At 32.9% G+C, this 20,922-nt stretch overlaps 2 protein-coding genes across 5 annotated transcripts; both read right to left on the bottom strand.

Moving 5' to 3' along the window:
• Positions 1-2,636: 2,636 nt before the first annotated feature.
• On the bottom strand, positions 2,637-9,888 carry LOC108204936 (probable low-specificity L-threonine aldolase 2). 4 transcript variants are annotated; one of them, XM_017374631.2, is made up of 11 exons: positions 9,703-9,888; positions 9,588-9,622; positions 8,561-9,010; positions 7,174-7,285; positions 6,281-6,331; positions 6,055-6,126; positions 5,840-5,972; positions 5,591-5,649; positions 4,188-4,288; positions 3,018-3,084; positions 2,637-2,880 (listed from the first exon to the last, which is right to left on the bottom strand). In XM_017374631.2, the coding sequence occupies exons 3-11, from the start codon at positions 9,004-9,006 to the stop codon at positions 2,836-2,838; spliced, it is 1,086 nt and encodes a 361-aa protein (XP_017230120.1). In that variant the 5' UTR covers positions 9,007-9,010; positions 9,588-9,622; positions 9,703-9,888; the 3' UTR covers positions 2,637-2,835. The 4 variants fall into 4 exon arrangements, with proteins under 4 accessions (XP_017230120.1, XP_063948586.1, XP_063948591.1 ...); XM_064092516.1 differs by having other exon boundaries at positions 4,188-4,324; positions 9,703-9,834; XM_064092521.1 differs by having other exon boundaries at positions 9,588-9,729.
• Positions 9,889-15,251: 5,363 nt separating this feature from the next.
• On the bottom strand, positions 15,252-19,999 carry LOC108209699 (protein trichome birefringence-like 14). The gene is made up of 5 exons (XM_017380753.2): positions 19,792-19,999; positions 18,156-18,458; positions 17,467-17,679; positions 16,675-16,870; positions 15,252-16,272 (listed from the first exon to the last, which is right to left on the bottom strand). The coding sequence occupies exons 2-5, from the start codon at positions 18,367-18,369 to the stop codon at positions 15,444-15,446; spliced, it is 1,452 nt and encodes a 483-aa protein (XP_017236242.1). The 5' UTR covers positions 18,370-18,458; positions 19,792-19,999; the 3' UTR covers positions 15,252-15,443.
• Between the last annotated feature and the right edge of the window lie 923 nt (positions 20,000-20,922).

Below are 20,922 nucleotides of genomic sequence, written 5' to 3'. Positions count from 1 at the left end.
TCATAAAAAGAATATGTATAATTTTTACTCCCTCCGTCCCCCTGAGTTGTATACATTGGGGGACGGGAATGCGACACGGACTTTAATGCTCCTGTAAAGTGTAGTTGTGGAATTTATTTTTAAAATTTTCTTTTTCTGAATTAAAGTTTGGATGTTATATTTTTATTCAGAAAAAAGAAAATCTCAAAAATAAGTTACGGAACTAGGCTTTATAAGAGCATTGAAATGCGTGTCGAGCAGTTAAAAAGAAACGTATACAATTAAATGGGATAGAGGGAGTATAAAACTAGACAAAAAGAGGTCATTGCAACTTGATGAATAATGAGATCTACACGCTATATCCAATAATATTGAATTTTGACAGATTTTCCAAACTCCCTCGTAAAACATCAAATATTAAAAAAGATGGAAAATTATATACAAGAATTCATATAAAAAAAATTTGTCACACAATTTGAAATTATATTCATATGTTTTTAATTAATATTTGATAACGTTCTCGTACAAAGCTATATATTCAAAGTACGGCAATGAATTGATTGACGGTAAAAATGTATATAGTGACAAACACAAAACCGATTAAAATAAATTTAAAAAACATAGCAAAATTACCGCGTGCGAGCTAGGGCAATGTTGATAGTTATTATAAGTAACTAGTGTTTTTGCCCGCGCTTCGCGCACGGGCTTCAAATTTTTATTGAATTTTGTTATTATTATTTCACAAATACATTTAATAAATAATTATATTTGAATTTTCAAATAAAATATAAAGTAGGAAGAAAAAAATTATATTAGACATAACTCTCTTATACTTAAGTTTATTATATATCAAAAAAATTCAAATGAAATTATATGTCAAACAATATTAAACTAAAATTATATATCAAACAAAACATTATGTTAATAAGAACATCAAAATTATAAGTCAAATCGAAAAAATAGATTTGAATGACTATCCACTATAATGATAGTTATACCTCATTCTTGTTTCATGAGGGATTGGGCAGTCACGATTCTACCCTACCCGACCCGAGTCTAACTCGTACCGAGCGGATTGTGTTTTACCAAACCCAAATTATAGGGTTTCGGATAATAATTTGTTCTTAAACCCGAATAATTTTTGGGCCAGAATCGGGTTTGATTCGAACCCGACCTGAAAACCCGGAACTCATTTCGAACCCGAACCCGAATACATACATACATACATACATACATATATACATAATATCTTTTATAATATATTTATTATTTCATATATAATAAAATTAAAACAAAATTAAGATATTTATATTTAATATTTTATATATATTTAATATTATTTGTTGAATAAATAATAATTACTCGTGTAATATTCTTCAAGTTCAGGTTTAAGATTCCTGAATTTTTCAAGTTTGGGTTCCATTTTGGTATTTGAGAAACCAATTTCGACCGACCCGATTGCTATCTGTAACAGTGATACATATCTACTATGATGAAGGTGACCTACATAAAATGTTTAAAACGTACTATTAATGACGTAATATTAAAATTTATAAAAATACTTTTTATAATATCTATATCACTATGTTAGAAACTTTAATATATATTATTCTCAAAATTAAAAATTGACATATTTGTGACATAGCTAAATATTAGACGACTCCCAGATATTAAATATTAAATAAAAATATAATTATAAATTTTAATTTTAATTTTTAAACACTTTATTTATATATAAATGAATATAATTAAAGCTTAGTTATATGATACATGATAAGCTTAACAATTGTGACAGTATATTCAATATAATTATCTTCTACAATTTTGATTAGTTGTGTACAAATTCAAAATTCAAAAAATGCTACGATCTATGGAATGTAGTTATTGCATTACCATTCAAAATTTAATATAATTGTCAGTCATTGATTACATCCAATTTTAGGATATTTAGGACATGTGATTGTTCTAAAATAAATATGGAATATGACATGACACGTCAAAATTTAAAATAGGTGTTATTGTCGTGGACTTTTTTTGAAATATGTGGCATTGATGACGTGGCACTGTTCAGGATTTATAATATACATAGATAGATACATAGATAAGCATGATTAAATTCCACTCCAATGAGTTATAATAATTCTCTTAATTGTGTTTTAGTGTGTAACGTGATTATAGTCACACAAATGTTTAAGCGAGGTAATGTTTCCATCAAAAACATCAGTAAGTATATCGGTGGCATACCATGATTGCCTTTTTTTTTCCTTTCAAATAAGTAAAATAAAGAAACAATACGGTAGACAATGAAGCACTAGAAACTATATAAAGAGCTCCACATAATGTAGCACACACCAGGTTGCTCTTTCATGTCGCATTAAAATTCCTATCTTGTATCGCTTGTTACTGATTACTGATTACTACTACTATTTATGTAAGCATCAATTGAAATAGGCCTGTATATGAGACCTGCCATGAACGTAAGAGATTTCAATTTAAATACTAAACCATACATATATAAATGTAACGTAATTGGACTCTTATGATGAAGCGGTTGCATTTGCCAAACTTTTGTGACACAAAAATTTAACAGCAGATTCACTCGACAGAGTGACCACACAAATTTAAAGGACAAAGAACACTTGAAATAACAGTACCCAGAAAATAGAACCTCCCTGACGGTGAAGATTTATTTTAGAGATCACTGAGTCTATTATTGTAACATCACATAGAAGTATATGGGACAACCGAAAGCTACATATCTCATAGAGAAATGTTCCAACCTATCGACAAGAAATGAGATCATATATTCATATTCATGGATATGATCATTTATGTATACTCATGGATACGGATGTTCTAAGGAGAGGCACCATTTTCATCTGAAGCTTCATTAACAACTTGCTGCAACATATAAAAGGCATATCATTATTGTCATTATAATGGTACAGATGAATGTAAAGTAAAATTGAAGAAAAACAGGGAAGCGTACACCAGAAACTCTAAAAAAGTATGAAAAATCGCAATAATGTAAAACACACCTGAATGCATGAAAGCGTGAACTGTACATCAGCCGCTGAAATTTGATGGTGGAGAGCAAATCTAACCCTGCAGTAGTAACAACAAAAATAACATTATATCAAATTATTTCCTGCTTTAAGTCACAGCCAATCTGGTTTGTCCTGTACATTGTAGCTGTTGCGCAACCAAATATCCTATCCGCTCAAACATATTTACATTACTAAAATTTATGAACGGTTATGTTCAAATCTTATTTTTAATTTTTTAAATTATATACAAAACTGCCATTATGATATTATCAACTAACAGATTTGGGATCTTGACTACTAATGATATAATTAATGTTAGCCTTTTAAGTTCCTAATCTGTGTTTCCTTTAGGTTGCTATAAGAGTCAGATCCAATATATATACAAGTGTGTGTATAAGGGCACAGTTCTTGAGTATGCCTGCACAAGTTTGGTAAGGTAGTTCTTAAAAATCTACGTAGGTGGCATCACAAACAGGCTTCCATGATGAAAATACAAAAACATATATAGAACTGTTACGCCCTTATCTCCAAGGGTAATATCTAAACTCATTAGCTATAATACTTATCTAAATGGACTATACAAATTTTTTGCTAACAGTAAAGGTTTTCACTCCAATGGTGTTATCTATAATTACTATAAGCTAAAATTATACCTAATAGCTTTTTTGGATCAACAAATCTATTAAATGATACTTTGTTATCTATAATTTTTTTGCTAAAGGGTGATGGTTGGAGTGCAACTTTTTTTACATATTATCTAAAAGGGCCAACTAGATGACACATAGGATGACACATAAGATTTTTAGCAAACAGTTCTCAACCCTTGGAGATGCTCTATATCCCTTTTTCTTGAACGTATCTGATAATCTAATGGTAGGCCTTCATGAGCTGTGCTCGTCTGCCCGATAGGAATTCCATTAAGTACTAAATTATTATCTGCAGACATATCTCTCCATTTGTGTGTAACTTAAATCTTATTACATATGTACATATGCCCATTACTTGTAATACACAGTATGCAAAAATGTCGGTCTTACTTGATAACTTTGCCAACTCAGGCTTTGGATACATTTAAAACCATGTTGCATGCCTTTATTAATGCAGCTGATAGATCAAGTAAGCAATGATTATCTAGTTAGCAAAAGCTGTACACACACATACCTGTAGGGTTTATCTTCCATAACAAGTATACCATGTCTTTCCAGGGCCTTGCATAGTTTTGGTGCATTTAGATTTGAGCTCTCTAAAATGTCCAAGTATACCTGGTCGCAATAAAAACAGTATCTCAAGTGATTGGCCTTTCGGGAAAGTAAAAGTCATGTAAGTAACAATGTTAAGGGAATATTTTGTTAATAAGATGTTAGCATGTAAATTTCTAGAAACTTCCTAAACTCAGATCAAAGCACTAGCGAAAGGATATCTTCACATTTCTATGGTTAATATTTTATTGGCAAAATGATGACTAAAAATGAGAGAAGGCAAGATAAACTGCGAAATATAAATTTCCAGGAAGCATGTGTACAAGCTCGTAATGAGGGGCGTGATCTTGCACGTCAAAGGAATGAAATTATCTGTGAGGCTACTAAATGGAGCCCTGAACTAGCTGCTGAGCTAGCTGCTGCTTGTGAATTATGGAAGGAGACCAAATTTGAATTTGAAGCAATGAATACTTTGCAATCCACTAATTATAATTATTCCCCTTAATTCTTATTTATAGAATGCATTTTTATTGGATCTTTTCTGGTTTCCTTCTTTAGAATGATGGTATTGGCAGCCTGGGTTGATGCTAGTTGTATCTTTCCTAATTACTGAATGCATCTTCATTTTAATTGGTGATCGATATAGAAGTTACCTAAAGATTAGGAAAAGAAGATGATGATAATGATGACATAAAATCCATGGAAGTTGAAGCTGTGTTTTTGTTTTAATAATGGATGATGACCTTAGTACAGACACAACTCATTGCTTGCTTACAGCAACACTAAAACCTAGCCTCGTTGCCACAACATGTCACAATTCATTGCGTTTGAGATTTATCACGATGATGATGTTTTTCATCATACCCCTTATGCTACTAATAAAGTGAAAGATTAAAAATTGATATTCTTGCTACTAGATAGGGTTGTAGTCTTGATCAGCATGCTACAATACTGTGAAGCACTGATAACACTCCTCTTTCTTTGGAATAGGAAAAAAAGGTTAAATGAAGAATTCATCTTGAAAAAAGAATGCACATTTGGGACCATAACATTTGACTTATACCTATTTATGTACAATAGACTGTTTTATAGATAATACTTTCATTTGATCAAGGTGCGGGGGAACTAACTGCATAACACTATCAAAGATCAAATCTAAGAGTCATTTTCCATTTCTTAAAAGGTGGATTTATTTTCTTACTAAGCTTCTCGTATTATTGGAGAAATCAATATGAATAATCAAACATGTTAATACTAATCAAAGTTCTGGATATCTATACAATTGCATCAAATATTGCTCATAGTTAAAAATTTCCAACAAAATGCTCTATTATTTCAAGTTCAACAGTTGAGTATGGTACTTACGATGTTAGTCTCCACAGCAGCAACATCCAGCTTAAGTCCATTAATCCTATCTAGTCCCTCTGAACAAAAAATTTAATGAAATGATATACAAGATATAGCAAGCTGATCTATAGCACATCAAAAAAATGTGGTTCCTAATGTGAGCAGGGAAAAGATTAAATAATATAGTTAGTATGATCAGCAGAGAAGATAACTCCTTCCATCAGGAAAGTGAAATGTTAAATTATATTGTCATGTTCTGAAGAGTACCTGCCAAAGTTTTAGCCTTTTTGTGATCATCTTCAAGCTTCCCAACATTATCTTGCAATGCTACCAAAGCAGCAGCACATAGGACACCGATCTGTCTCATTCCACCTCCCAAGGTCTTCCTCAGAATCTTTGCCTACGAAATCAGATGAACAGATTAAAGTGGTAACCACAAAAATAAAGAGATCTGTTAAAAGTTTGAGATGTTTAACTAATACCTTTGCAATGAAGCTCTTAGATCCAACAATAACAGACCCAACTGGAGCACCAAGACCTTTTGAAAGACAAATCTGAAGCACAGTCATTTTAAAAAAGTTAAAAGCAAATAAACTTTGCAGTAAACAGGATCCGGTGTAAATTATAATATGAAATTTAACATACTTCAAAGTTGAAAGACTGCAACAAATATAATGTACAATACTCTTTGTCACTATGTAAACGTACCGAAACTGAATCAGCAGCCTGTACAAGCCTATCAACAGGAATCCCAAGAGCCTGAAACATATAAGCTTATTATTTTGAATCATCAGGCACTTGTATGTGTTTGTCTCTTTCTATATATGATTAAAAACATTAGATTGCGAAATTAAAAAAAGAAGAGTAATTATACAATCTCATTTTTAAACATTTAAGGAGGTTACCAATCACAGATTTCACCAGTAGATTTTGCATATATATGTATGGGCATCTGAAGATTTTGTATACAATTAATCTTATAAAATTTATACAGGCATAGAAATATAATCAATTCTATCATATGAGGAAAGTTAGCAACCTACATTTACGTAAAACGCTGGTAATACAACAATTCTTATTCTTCGTTCAAATGCATGATAGAAATTATCATATATGCACGCATACACAATCACACTCCACATATTCAGTATCCAGCCACAGAATGCAGCAGATAATATCATTGTTTCAAAATTCTATTTAATGAAGTATAAAATGCATTTTCATTTAAACATAATGGTGGTAAACACCACCTAAATTTTTTTATAGTTGAGTAAAAACAAAAAATAGCTTTTTTAATTGTTTAATGACATCAGTTTTAAATCTCTAACAAAAAAATTAGGAAGTTACATGAAACTATGAAAGTACTTATGCTTAGCCTCCAAATTCAGCCATTGTTTTAGAAGCGTAGACAAGTGCTTGTAGATTCTGTCTACTCTATACAAATGCTTTAAATTAATAAATTTAGTTACCTCTGAACTTTACATAGATATATGTAACAGAGGAAGAGGAACTTTGGGGGAGAAATATCACTTGCAAACATCTTTGTATAACTGGACATACTAGACACGTGAAAGGAGCTTTCCGCCATTTGTTATGCTTACCGTCGATGCATTAAAGATACGTGCCCCATCAATATGAAGTTTTAACCCATGCTTTTTGGCTAGCTCTCCAACCTTATCTATGTAGTCCACGGAAATGCATCTACCACCAGCACTGCATTAGCAAGTTTGATGACTTTATTACAGGACCATATATAATAGAAAAGTGACATAATAACAACGGTTATATAGTTGCCAATTTGATTGCTTTAGAAACAAGAAAGATATAAAGCCTCTATAACTAAGTGTCTCAAGGTATCCTGACAAAAATCTTAAGGTACATTCCATTTTGAAAGATTTTACAATATCAGTATCATAACTAATGCAAGGTCATTCCTTTCTTTGACCTCCTGAACGTAACTGGTGTTTGCTTGACCTCTAAAAACAGACTGATCAATCAAATCTTTCAACTCTTCAATCGAGCGACTGTGGCTCTCAATTGAACAGTAATCTCCATGTAATTCATGAGTAAAACTACCCGCACCCCATTGGTGAACCAAGCAGTAAAGAAAAACCACATTGTTGTCATCAGTTATGAGCACATAATAAAAAAGCAATAAGGAGGCATTCTTTTCATGTTACAGAGATAAAAAAGATTGGCCCCATAATAATAAGAGAGTAGCAGATTGTAAATGCAGATCAGCTCTTTTTTAGAAGCATGATTAATGAAGTCCATCTCATTACAGAGACAAGAATGACGCCTAGAATTAGCTCCCATTTCAGAGACTTAAATGTGGTTGATTGCTTGTGGGTTTTGATATTAAAACCAAAGCCAATGGAGTGATGGTTCTATTGCTTGGTATAAGCTCACATGGAACAAAAAGATATAGCAAAGGTTGGGCAATGGAGCCCAACACAAAGCCTACAAAAGATGATGAAATGGACCTCTTTATTTTGGTGTATAAAAGTATAAAGCTTGAAGTTTGGTATTTCATAAGTGCAGAAAGCGTATCGAAATCAAATTTTTAAAGAAGCTTTTGGGAAAGCGATTATCATTAACACTTGTTTTTTGACATTCTTTCATGCTAAAATTGAAACAATCAGTTTTAAGGCATCTTAACAAAGTGCTTTACAAAAAATGAATTCATATCAGAACTAAGTTCTGCAGAAAAGAGTTGTCCCCTACCCTGCTGTAGCTGAGGGAGAGTGTCATTATCATAATACTTATTATCCCTATTCGTGTAATATCTATTGTCCCCCTCATCTATATATAGAGGGTATAAACCTCTTCTGTGCAATAAAATAAGTTTATTTTTGCTCCCTTAATGTTGAATCATAAACAGCTGCATTTACATATGATAGACAAATAAGGTGCTGCTTCAAGGAAATATAAGGTCATAATCAATAAATTATAGAATATGAACTTCAAATACAGAAACTAAATCCTTACTTGCAATGTGAATTTTCCAAGCAGATAAGCTTGGTAGTTGGATAACAAATCTCAAAAGCCGGATCTCTAATGGCGGCTTCAATCAGATTAATATCCATCGTTCCATCTTTATTATTAAGTACAGTCCTTGGATGAACACCCCCAATAGTTGAAATTCCACCATTTTCGTATATGTGGATATGAGAATTATGACCAAGAATCACCTCACTACCCCTAACATCACAATGAGTGAGGACACTGATGAGATTACCCATAGTGCCTGAAGGGACAAATAATGCAGCTTCCTTTCCCGTGATCTTGGCCATCTCTTTTTCAAGTTTAAGTGCCGTGGGATCAAAACCCAATACATCATCATCAACTTCAGCCTTGGCCATTGCAGCGCGCATCGCTTCGGTTGGTTTAGTTACTGTGTCAGATCTCAGGTCTACCCATCTTGTCACCACCATTTTGCTGAAAAAATGAACCCAGGAAATAAAAGAACTATAACATCTGATCAATCAAACTAATATCCTATAAAATTTGACAAGTTTCAAATGATACTACTGCAGCATCAGAAATATTTTTTGAGTTTAATCATTCATGCATGCTGATAATTAATCAGAAGTCAATAATTACAGGTTACATAACAGAGTATTAATATTTGATTATCAATATATGGAGATCCACAACAAATTGCACTACAAAATGAACTGAACAATAACCTGCATTTCAAACAGAAAATCTGAGTTGTGTATATCATGTACCAATTATCCCATGACGCGAACTAAATCACTATTCGACCCAAAAATAGGCTTTCGAACAAAGAGCAGTATTAACATTAACATATAATGTAAAATCCACATGAGCCCTCCTAATAACTTGACAAGATGAATCATACTGTGAGGCATAAAGCCATATCAATAAATTATTTCATGAAAAATGATTCCATGAACAAATTGAATGTTAAGAAAGCATAATCTTGAACACATACTTGAGGCTGAAATAGATGAAGCAAAGTATAAAAGAACAATGAGAAGTAGATGATAACCTGATGAATGAAAACCCAAAAAGCTTCAGCCAAACCTGAGAGAAATGCAAGTATTAATCACACCAAACACATATATCAGTAGTATCTTTCATAAATGAGATAACGATGTGATTACTTTAAAGAAAGAATCCAAACAAAAATTAGGTAGAGCGTGGACAAGAGTTGGCGAGAAGAAAAAGGACAAAGACAACAACTATATGTAGAGTAGTATCATTTTTGTGCACGACAACCTCATCTTTATATCTATCTGCTTTAACAGGCTTTATCTGTATCTGCCGTGGCTGTCAAATCTATTTCTCAGCACTTGGATCATGGGTCCGTTGGGGTAAATAACAACCGCTTTTTGTTGAGCCCCATTTTTTACCGATCATGATTTTTGTGAGGTTTTTGTCGATAAAAGCTCTCCATCTCGATAAAAAGTGGTTGTTACATATTTGAAAATTCAAATTTAATAAAATGATTTCTTATTTGAGATAGAAATATTCATTAGAAATGAGAAGTAAACAGGTAAATAAACAATTTGAAAAAAATAAAAATTTTGAAAGAGAACCAGCATTCTTAACATTTTTAAAGTGTTTTTAATTCTTGAAACAAACATGTTACGAAAAGTAGAAGCTAAAAGCAGAAGTTGCTTCTGTAAACCAAATAGGCCCATATATTTCTCGTTCAAGATTATTATTAATTTATTTTTTTATAATTTTTTTTTTAAAACAAAAGGTTGATTCTTCATATTAATATGGCTTGTTTGAGTTATTCAACCTAATCGTATATGTTTAACACTTTTTAACTGTTAAATAAAAAAAATGACTCCATTCGGCATTTTTTAAAGGCCGGATGTTCTCGTCCAGCGTTTAAAATATATTTGACGTGTTATTAATCATATATTTTTATTCAAAAAGACATTTAGGAATTATAATTTTAACTATGTGGTCAAAAGACTTAGAAGTGTGTGCTAAAAAGTCAAACGACATATATCATCTTCCCAAGATTAGATTTGTGGTATGCTATCAATGAAATCTTTTGCCTTTCAAAAAAAAATTATTTCAAAACAGAGAGAGTATCGATTATAAACGAGAGGTTTTTCATATGCGAAAAATGATTCGTAATTTATGTGTTTATAATAATAAATATTACTTGTAACTCAAATTTTAATAAAAAAATAAGTTCATAGAAAATAATAATAAAGTGTTTGGCTGGACTTATAAATCCATCTTCTGTATTTATCAGTCGGAAACAATTTATACGTACATTTATGTAAAAAAATATAAATCAATTTTCAACTTATAAGTCAAAATATAAGTAGTAGTAAATCCTAGTCTTTTTTAGTGACTTATTTTATTTTTGAGATTTGATGTGACAAATATATAGAGAGTTAATTACACTTTGTAACCCCTAGGTTTGCTCCAAACGCAGTTTAGTACTTGAACTTTAAAACGTGGGAATATGTACCCTACACTCTACAATCCCGTGCAAGTTGTAACCCCTAGTCACTATTTCGTCCAAATATGCCGTTAACTTTAACTGTTTGAGAGGTTACAGTGTGTATATTAGTTTCTAACAGCTACTTTACCTCCTGTGACCCCTCAAAATTTATGTATTATATTTTGAAATTATTTCTAAACACACACAACGATTTAAAAAAAATAAATAATTCTTAGAATATGTATATATTTTAAAATTTTAAAATAAGTTACATCGTTTATTTTAAAAAGAATTAATTTTCAGATTCCAAATCTAGATACATATTTTTAAAATTATTTTATTTTTTTTTACATTGTTGTGTGTGTTCAGAAATAATTTCAATATATAATACATAATTTTTGAGGGGTCACAAGGGGTAAAGTAGCTGTTAGTTACTAATACACATTGTTATCTCTCAAACAGTCAAAGTTAACAGCAGATTTGTACGGAATAGTGACTAGGGGTCACAACTTGCACGAGAATGTTAAGTGTAGAGTGCATATTGACACGTTTTAAAATTCAGGTACTAAACTGCGTTTGGAGCAAATCTAAGGGTTACAAAATGTCATTAACTCATATATAGAAGACAACTTTAAAAGATAATTTATTAATATTATAATTATATTAATAACTTTTATACCCAATAAACTGTAAAGATAAAAAAAAAATCCAAAAACATAAAATAAAAGTTACTTCTCACTTATAATTAATTTCTCATTTATAAATAATAATTTATAACTTCTTATCATTTTACTTGTTCCAAATTAGGTCTGACGGTACAATATTTTATAACTCCTTATCATTTTACTTAGGGGTCATTTGACAAATCTGAATGTAAATATCTGAATGATTAAAATTTCTGAATGATTAATAATCGGAATGAGTAATGAATAATATCATTTGATAAAAAAGACTTGTAATATTTTCTGAATATAATATATATTTATCGTCAATAATTTCTATTAAAATATATATTTAATTTCTATCATAACTATCACATATATAACAATTAAAAAAATTAATCGTAATCATTTTATAAATTATATGTAATAAATTTCTAAATAAAATTTATAATAAAATAATTAACTATGTCCAAAAAATAATAAGAAGAAAAATGATTACTATAAAACATAATAGTAGTACAACGGAATGTACACAGATAACACACGTTACTAGGGGTGATCGCAGTTCGGTTTGGTTCGGATTGTAGGTAGAACCGGAACCAAACCGTACATTAGCGGTTTTTTAAAATCTCAAACCAACCCGTGACCCGCAAACCAATTAACCCGGACCAAGCGATGCGGTTTTTGATGGTTCGGTTAAGCGGATTGATCGGTTTATGACTAAGACTTATAATCAGAGTTGAGAATTCATGAATAATACTAGAAAACAAAGTATCATTTTCTCTCCATTTGCACAATTTTACATAGTTAAATTAAAATACAAACTTTAGTCTAATAAAATGCAAAAACTTGAATCGAAGTCGAAGTCGTGGATCATAGAATTGATATGACTTGTAGAGTTGTAGTTGGTATTGACAAGATATGTAACTAAACAACAACCCAACAAGTATAAATTAAAAAATTAATATATTTATATAAAATTAATATTATATATATATAATATTAAATATTTATATTGTATATATATAAATATGCGGTTCGGTTTTATAACGGGTTGGTTTAATATAAAACCGAAACTAACCCACAAACCACGATTTTTTAAATTAGTCGAACCAAAACCGTAAACCTCATTTCGGTTTCGGTTTGGATCGGATTAACATCGGATTGGTTTATGCGGATTTTGCGGTTTAAACCAGACCGTGATCACCCCTACACGTTACACAACAGGAGAATGATTAAGCCATAAATTTTCTCCCGAATTGGTCAGCACAAAATGAATCTTTCAGAAGCTGAATTTGTTTAGACAAACAAGCTTAGCGCTTCAACAACCTTCCATTCAGACTTGTTAAGCCCATTAAGCTCTAAACAAATGGCCCCTTAGAACATCTACAACCATTAAAACCATGTGAGTTGTCATGCTAAAAATAAAAAAATTTAACCAACAGCTCGAAAAATTCAATTCCAACCATATTCAGGTGTTGTCTATAATTTTAGCCAACCTCCTCTGGATGGTTAAATTTGTCGAACCTCCACAGGTCTGTAAGAAATCTGTAGGAAGATTGCACATCATTTATTATCATATTGAACTAATATATTTTATTTCAACAATTTAAAATATTAATAACATCCTATTTTTAATTATAGTCAACCAATATAGCCAATACCATTGAAGCAAAATATCTTACAGATTCAACAAATTTTTACATAATGTCTTGCAGGTCTCATTTAGCCAACGATTATAGCCAACGCCGTTGGAGATGCTATAATTCATAAATTAAATTAAAAAGTGGGGTCAAATACCCGCAATATATATGTTAGATTTTGATTTTTCCTTCGCACATATATTATAATTGTGTTTTTTAATCACCCATTTTAGATTATTTTTTTTGACAAAAGGCTAGATTTCATTACTCAAATAAATCAGAAGCCAAAATGGACTCTAAACCGATAGGAACAGACCTCCTATCGAAAACTCGACCTGGGAAAGAACATGACTCTCGAGCTAAGAAGTGAGCAGCCATGTTAGCAGATCGGTAAACAAATAACACCTCAGTGTTTAACTCACCAACCAAACTACGGCAATCCATGATAACAGAACCAAACGGAGAAGTCATGGGGACCTTACTACGAATGGCTTGAACCACCACCAGGCAATCAGTTTCAATTATTACCTCTGGTCATTGCTTATCTTTCACCCAACTGAGCGCTTCCTTCACAGCCACTGCCTCCGCAAGCTCCGACCTCACCTGCCCATCGAAAAGCTCAGACCTCCCCTGAACCACCCTGCCATCTGAATCTCTCGCTAACAAACCAATACCAAATTTCGAACACTCAGCAAACAACGCAGCATCGACTGAAATCTTGACTTCATTCTGATTCGGTTTTGCCCAAGAACACACTCCATCCCTGCTGTTGACATCACGGTATAGAGTTTTTGTTGACATTACTTGAGCTCCTTTCCATTCTGCAAGAAATTGCCTCGCCGAAAAAACCACTTGATTTACTGATAGTGAAGTTTGGTTCCACACCAACTTGTTTCGGGCCTGCCATATACTCCAGCAAAGAGTGAGAATATCTCCATGATCATCCTTCCCTGCACCTTCTAACATTCGCTGAAGCCACCTGTCAAAACTAACCTCAGCCAGCGGTTGATATCCTCGACCTCTTTTCCTCCAGCACTGATCCGCGAAAGGGCACTGCACTAACACATGAAAAATCGATTCCCCATTACCAGTACAGAAAGGACAGATCAAAGTAACTGGCACTCGTTTTGCTGCTAGCACCTCTCTCGTTGGTAAGCTATTAGATAAAGCTCTCCACACCATATTCAAAACTTTCGGTGGCGCTTTTACACTCCAAATCACCTTCCACAGAGTACTATTATCAGCTGTACTCCATAGTCCTTTTTGCCGCTGGAGCATTTGATACGCACTCTTCACTGTATAATCCCCAGTCAAATCCTCATTCCAGTACAACACATCCTCCTCTCGATCACCCCGCACCATAGTATTCAGAATACACTGCTTATCTCTGGCATTAAAAAGATCCTCAACAATATCACTGTCCCATTGGCCGCCTTCAGTCACCATTAGTTGATCAACAGTAGCATTATCCAATCCCTGAATTTCAGTAGTAACAAAAGGATTCGAAGCATCATTAAGCCATGGCTGATTTATGATTCTGATCTTATTGCCCTGACTTGTTACTTCCACCGTCCCAGCCAATAATATACATTGGAGGACGAGGACGTGACACGAATTTTAATGCGTTAATAAAATATTGTTCGATAACTTATTTTTAGGATTTCTTTTCTGTATAAGAATACAACATTTTTATTTTTATACAAAACAGAAAATTTTAAAAAAATAAATAATAGAATTATATTGACAAGAGCCCTACGTGCCGAGTAGTGAATGAATGGACGGAGGCACTTCTCTATATTTTGTCATGCACATTCACAAAAGTACTCTCCCCAATGTTTATCAGTCGGTATGTTTTTGTTTGATTTAATATACTTGGGTATGCTTATGACTTGTACATTTGTGACTTGAGGATATCCTCCCGAAATGCAAGATTCATATTTCTTGTACAACACTATTTAACTTGATCTGTAATAAGAATGTTTGCGAGTTCCTCACCTGCAGCCTTTGGAATGCTCAAAGCACTGATTCCACCGTATAATCCATCCATATTTGCTCTAAATGGCAGATGGACTTGACTCCTATCTACTTGTTTCTTGCTTGAGGAATGTACTGTATACAATTACTATAATTTATAGCTGTGCATAAAGGATTTCGTTCCAGACATCCGGGACTCCGGGGAGGCACCAATGCAAGCAGTCATGTACACCGTCTGATCTTTTCCGACTGTATCGTGACATGTGAGCCTCATCCCTCAGTTGAGATATTGCAGTTATATCTAAAATCTTTACCCTTGTACTCTTAACAGCACTCTCCACAACAGAATCACTTGATTTGTCTTGCTTCACTTCACTTCCTTGTAACATTGGAGTTGTGTTATCACAGCTGCCTCCGGTGTTCCAATCCCCATTGAAGAAATGTCGAGGTGATATTGTTCGGAAGAATGCTTTGAGTTGTGGGCGCAGGGTTATCTGTGCATCAACCCATCTGGCAATACTATGAACTGCAAAACTCTTGGCGTTCCCAATTTGCACAAGCATCCTATCTTTAACTGGCTTCCCATTCGCATACATAACCCACCGGTTTGCATTGAGCTTCCCTCTGTTCCAGTGATGTCCTGTGTTGAGAACCAGGACATCGATTTGATCAATATATCGACTCAAGAAAGCAGGCGGGCGATCCAAGTGCATAGCAATCCCAGTGGTTGGATCTGTCATGTTAATAGGCTCTAGATCACAAAGGCTGGATGACCAATAATATAGTACGGTGGTGTTGGTATCTGGAAATCTGTAAGCCCAACCATCAGGACGAGTAGATCCTCGAGGTACCACAAGACCGTATTTCCGTCCTACATTCTCAACTTCTGGTCTATCATTACCGCCAGTAATCATGCACATGAGAGATTGATATTGTTGCCGATTCAAGGAATCTCCTACTAAAGCAACAGTTTTGTCCTGCATTCTGGAATAATATTACATTAAGACAATACAAACATTGAAAATTGCAAGTGGAAGGATCACATTAGATGATGTTATGACTGTTTAAAGCATGAAAAGTAGCATGGACATGAAAAATCTAGCTGACAATAAACAAGCTGCATATGCGCATATTCTGTGGAAGTAATAATCAAAACAAAAAGCAGGCCAATCATCACACTTTCAGTAACACAAACCGAGCACTGCTCACCAAGTGCAGATTAGATGCAGGTCTCTGATTAGCAGGAAGCATCAATATTTAAGTAATCAAGTTCTCCATGAATTTTTCAATATCATTATGATGCATTATTCATCACACATAAGAATAGATAAATAAAGGACTAGATGTATTTGAAATTTAAATAACAAATTGGACGACAAGACGCACCTTCTCAAAAATGCTGATCCATTAAATTCCGGCATATCACATGCTTCTGGCTGCCAGCGATATGCTTCATACGAAAAATCTTTTCGCTGGGTCAATCTACATGACCACATGTCAGATAACCACTGCTTACATTTCGTTCCGGAGTACAGTGGTCGGTGATTATCTGCGATCCATCTGCCCTTGGCATAGTTACACTCTGTAGAGTCAGCAAGTTTATCTTCTTAGAACACAACTACATAAAACTTTTGACAATTTTAAAGTAATAGTTGTGCAATAGCATCAAAATTAATACAACAAAGGCAAGTATAACAAACCAAGTAAAATTATGTAGTGTGTGAAATATCACTTAAACACCAAAACAATCCTCAATATTGTAAAACTTACCCCACGTTCTTTGAGTATATATGTGGATGAACGAGAAATATAATCCTATAGCATCAGTTCTTAAAAGAAACTACAAAATTGCTTGTGGCAGTCTCCACATTAAATAATTTTAGTTTGTTTGCATTGTTATCATTGCATGACCAAGGCAACCAAATAATGTCTGATTTGTGTAGAAGAACCTACAAAATGGTTGGACCTTTTTCTTAAATATCGGTTCAATAAGCCTGCACAAAGATGTGCAGAGTGGGTGTGGCCATGTGGGTCTCCAGTGCTAATTAAATACAACCAGAGCATTGTGAATATTTCTAATACTATATGGCCTAAAAATAATATACATCCAAACAACACCAAATCTATTTACAGGAGTTCTGGAAGCATTTACTTAAATCATAGAGCAAAGAACAATACCTTTGTTCTCATTAGAAGAGGTCGAGATTTGGTTATTGTCTGTTCTTTCCGGAAAAAGTCTCGATGAGTTCAGTGGACTATCAATATTTTGAACTGCAATTTCTTCCCCTCTGCTGCCTCCTTTCCCTGATTGTGATTGTGAATATCTTTCTAAAAAACCTACCTCCGTGTTTAAGGATTCTGATGTGTCATCAAGTGTATCCACAGTAGTATCTGAAGCATATGAGAAGCCAATAATCAAACAAAATTAGATCAGAGGGAAAAATACCAACCATGTGAAATTAGACACTACTATATCTTAATCACAAAAAGCTTTATACTCGATTTAAGGTAATTCTTCATTTTATAAAAAAAAATTGCCCATTATAACACCAGAATCCAGATTGAAATTACTTTATTCCCGTGTTAAGATCATTCCAGTCACGCGTACGTTCACGTACTCAGCCATATACACAGACACTCTCACGAGCTTTAGAAATATTGGTAACTGATTTTAAAATGAAAACATTTTTACCAAATTACAGTCGTTCAAGAATTGATACTAAATAAAGATAGTTTATTGATGCTACTAAACTATTTTATTCATGCTACTATAAGATCACACTGCCAGTAGCACATAATACCAAAACGGAAGCATGTACCAGAAATGAACACAACCAGAAGTTGTACATTCAAAAATCAGTTCTAACCTGGAGGAGTCTTCAAAAATTGACCTTCATCTGATATTGAAGAGATAACGGGGTTTTCCTCCCAAGACCATAGAAGAATGGTAGTTATAACAAGAGCAACCAAAGTATATGAGTATTGTCTCCCCCAAAATCTACTCCATCGTCCTCCCTTCATCACTTGAAGTAAATCCAAATAACACACACCTTGTCCTCGGTTGTTTTTTGTGCGTGTCATTCAATTTTGCAGGACATGTGAACTTCAGCATGTACTCTGTCAGAAATATTACAGGAACTTCTACACATATTTAAAGCAGGAGGTTCCAACTGTTGACATAAATGAAGCCAACAAGCAGAAACAACAAAGAGTGAGCGAACGAAAATATATGACTCTTCAATTAGACTATTTTAAACAGCATAACACTGATGTTTCCTATGTATATTAAGACATGACAACTGCACCTGTAACATGAGAGGAACAATGTAAGGGAATTTACAGATGGGACAAAAAGAGTGAAATCTACTAAGTTATAGAACTTGCATGGTTCTGTCTAATGACACCATGTTTGAGGAACTTTATAAACTTTTAACTTTCCCTACCTAAACAATTTTTTAGGTAAAAACCAGTCACATCAAATTAGAAAGTCTTATAGTGTCTGTTTCTGGCACCTCAAATTATTCATTCAAATTTAACAGATGGATAGATGAAGAGCATTACTTTACTAATATTAATAACAATTATAAATATAATAATAATATGCAGGCTTGAGCCAGAAAACCAATGCCAAATACAAGCAAATGAAAATTCATAAAAATGAGAGACCAAAAGGAGCAAAAGTTAAAGTTAAAGTTCAATGAGAGACCAAAGGGAGCAAATGACAAATGTTGAGTGCAAATTCCTTCCATAATCAATCATGTAACAACAATATTGACAAACAGTATGAAAAACGAGTAGATGTTTCTGATGAAGATCTACATTTGTCATAAAATTTAAAAACTCATATCTTATATGCCCCAATACATAAAAAATCTGAATCACACAAAAGTGCTCGTTTATTACATTGGATTAGTTTGGGCATGTGCAAACTCAAGAATAACCTAATGTACTTAAGATAGAAAGAAAGCAACAACATAGAAGAGACCCTACGCCCCCACTTTAACATGTATGTTCTGTTAAGCATTTCAAGCAAACTACTGTTGTTTCTTCTTAGTGTTTTCTCAATAGATACAAAAGTAGCCCACTACACCAAATTACTATATTTTATGATTTACATCCATATATGTAACCAATTAACATCACACTTATAATACCTGATCAAAACAAAATTTATCTAAACAACTAACTAAAAAATCCAAGCAGATTTACATCTACCAACCACCAATACCCTTTTAAACATGTGCACTCACCTACAATCAAACAACATTTCACCGCGATTTTATCGATAACTACAAGCATAAACCATGTAATCTATTCATAACACACATGAGCATGAGTGCATAACCAAACCAAAAATCCCATCTTTAACAATTTCAGATATTTCAAGAAAATGGGTCATCAAGATTTTAATCAATATAGCAAAAAACAACATCAAACATCATATAATCAAATAAGCAGCAAGAATCAATAAATGGGTATAATTAATAAGTTAGAAAGAAATACCTGAGATTAATTAATATCAAACAATGGTAGATCTGCTTGTGGTGCTTCTAAAACTCATTGAAAATGTGATTCATCAGTGTGTATATGTGTGTGTGTGATTACTGGATGATTTGTGTAATGTGTGTGCATATACCAAATGACAAAAAAGTGTATGTATGTAATTGTGTGTGTGTGTGTGTGAAGAGTGGATGGTGTTAAAGCTGTCTGTATTTTGGCTTTGGGGATCTGTCTGTTTAACTTTCTTTTTTAACACAAATTCACCGCATTTACAATCTCTTTTTGCACCCTGCTCGCTGCTTTATATGTTACACATGCAACGTGCCTCACGAACTTATTCAAATTTTGCTTAAGTTTTAATTTTACATTAAGTCATTTATGCAAGTGATGCCGGCAAAAATAAGTCATAGGCCGGTTAGTTAAGGCCTGAAGGTGTGTGAGAACAACCTCATTCTATAAAAAAATGCACCACAATTAACTATATAATATCATATAAAAGACAATAATTTATTCATATGAGGATCAAATTTGTAATATATTATCCAAAGTAATTTATATTATTATTTTTTTGTTGATAAACTAATATTAAATTTGTATCATACAATGATTATTTATTTACAATATTTTTCATAAAAAAAATTTCATACTTGAAAATTGGATGTCAATCACCTGTTGAAATTTGATTTGATCCTCAAAAACAACTCAACAAACGCAAATAAAAATTATTGATTTACCCTCGTTTGACTAATGATAAAGGTCAAAATAGACGAAAAGCGTGAAATCTGTTACGAGATGAAAAGTATAGGGATGCAAACTGAATTTTGTCAAACTATGTTACTCATTTTGCGTTTAACCCAAACCAAAGAGATGCAAAATGCAAATATGTCTAAATTTTAAAAAATAAAAATTATATTATTTGGGATTTCTTATAAATAATCGAGTTGTAAATTTTATTTTCAAAGAGAATATGGTGCAACCACAACCTCAATTGCAATTCTTCTGACTACTTTCAACTAGCGAGCATTGCAATCTACATACCACTTTGACCGTATTTTAAAAAATTTGAAATCATGAGTATTTTTTTCTTAAAAATGTTATATTTTGTCAAATATATTTGTCAATCAACTAATTGTT

This window comes from Daucus carota, chromosome 1, assembly GCF_001625215.2.
Source record: "Daucus carota subsp. sativus chromosome 1, DH1 v3.0, whole genome shotgun sequence".
In the NCBI taxonomy this organism is placed as follows: Eukaryota; Viridiplantae; Streptophyta; class Magnoliopsida; order Apiales; family Apiaceae; genus Daucus; species Daucus carota.
This window is presented reverse-complemented; position numbering and strand designations above follow the sequence as displayed.

Excerpts from the sequence above, each read along its gene's own strand:
- LOC108204936 (XM_064092516.1), bottom strand. The coding sequence starts at position 9,006 with ATGGTGGTGACAAGATGGGTAGACCTGAGATCTGACACAGTAACTAAA. Across the intron at positions 3,085-4,187 it reads ATGGAAGATAAACCCTACAG|GGTTAGATTTGCTCTCCACC; the intron begins GTATGTGTGTGT and ends TTACTACTGCAG. Across the intron at positions 2,881-3,017 it reads TCACGCTTTCATGCATTCAG|CAAGTTGTTAATGAAGCTTC; the intron begins GTGTGTTTTACA and ends TATATGTTGCAG.
- LOC108209699 (XM_017380753.2), bottom strand. The coding sequence starts at position 18,369 with ATGACACGCACAAAAAACAACCGAGGACAAGGTGTGTGTTATTTGGAT. Across the intron at positions 17,680-18,155 it reads ATTTTTGAAGACTCCTCCAG|ATACTACTGTGGATACACTT; the intron begins GTTAGAACTGAT and ends CATATGCTTCAG. Across the intron at positions 16,273-16,674 it reads GGATCAGCATTTTTGAGAAG|AATGCAGGACAAAACTGTTG; the intron begins GTGCGTCTTGTC and ends ATATTATTCCAG.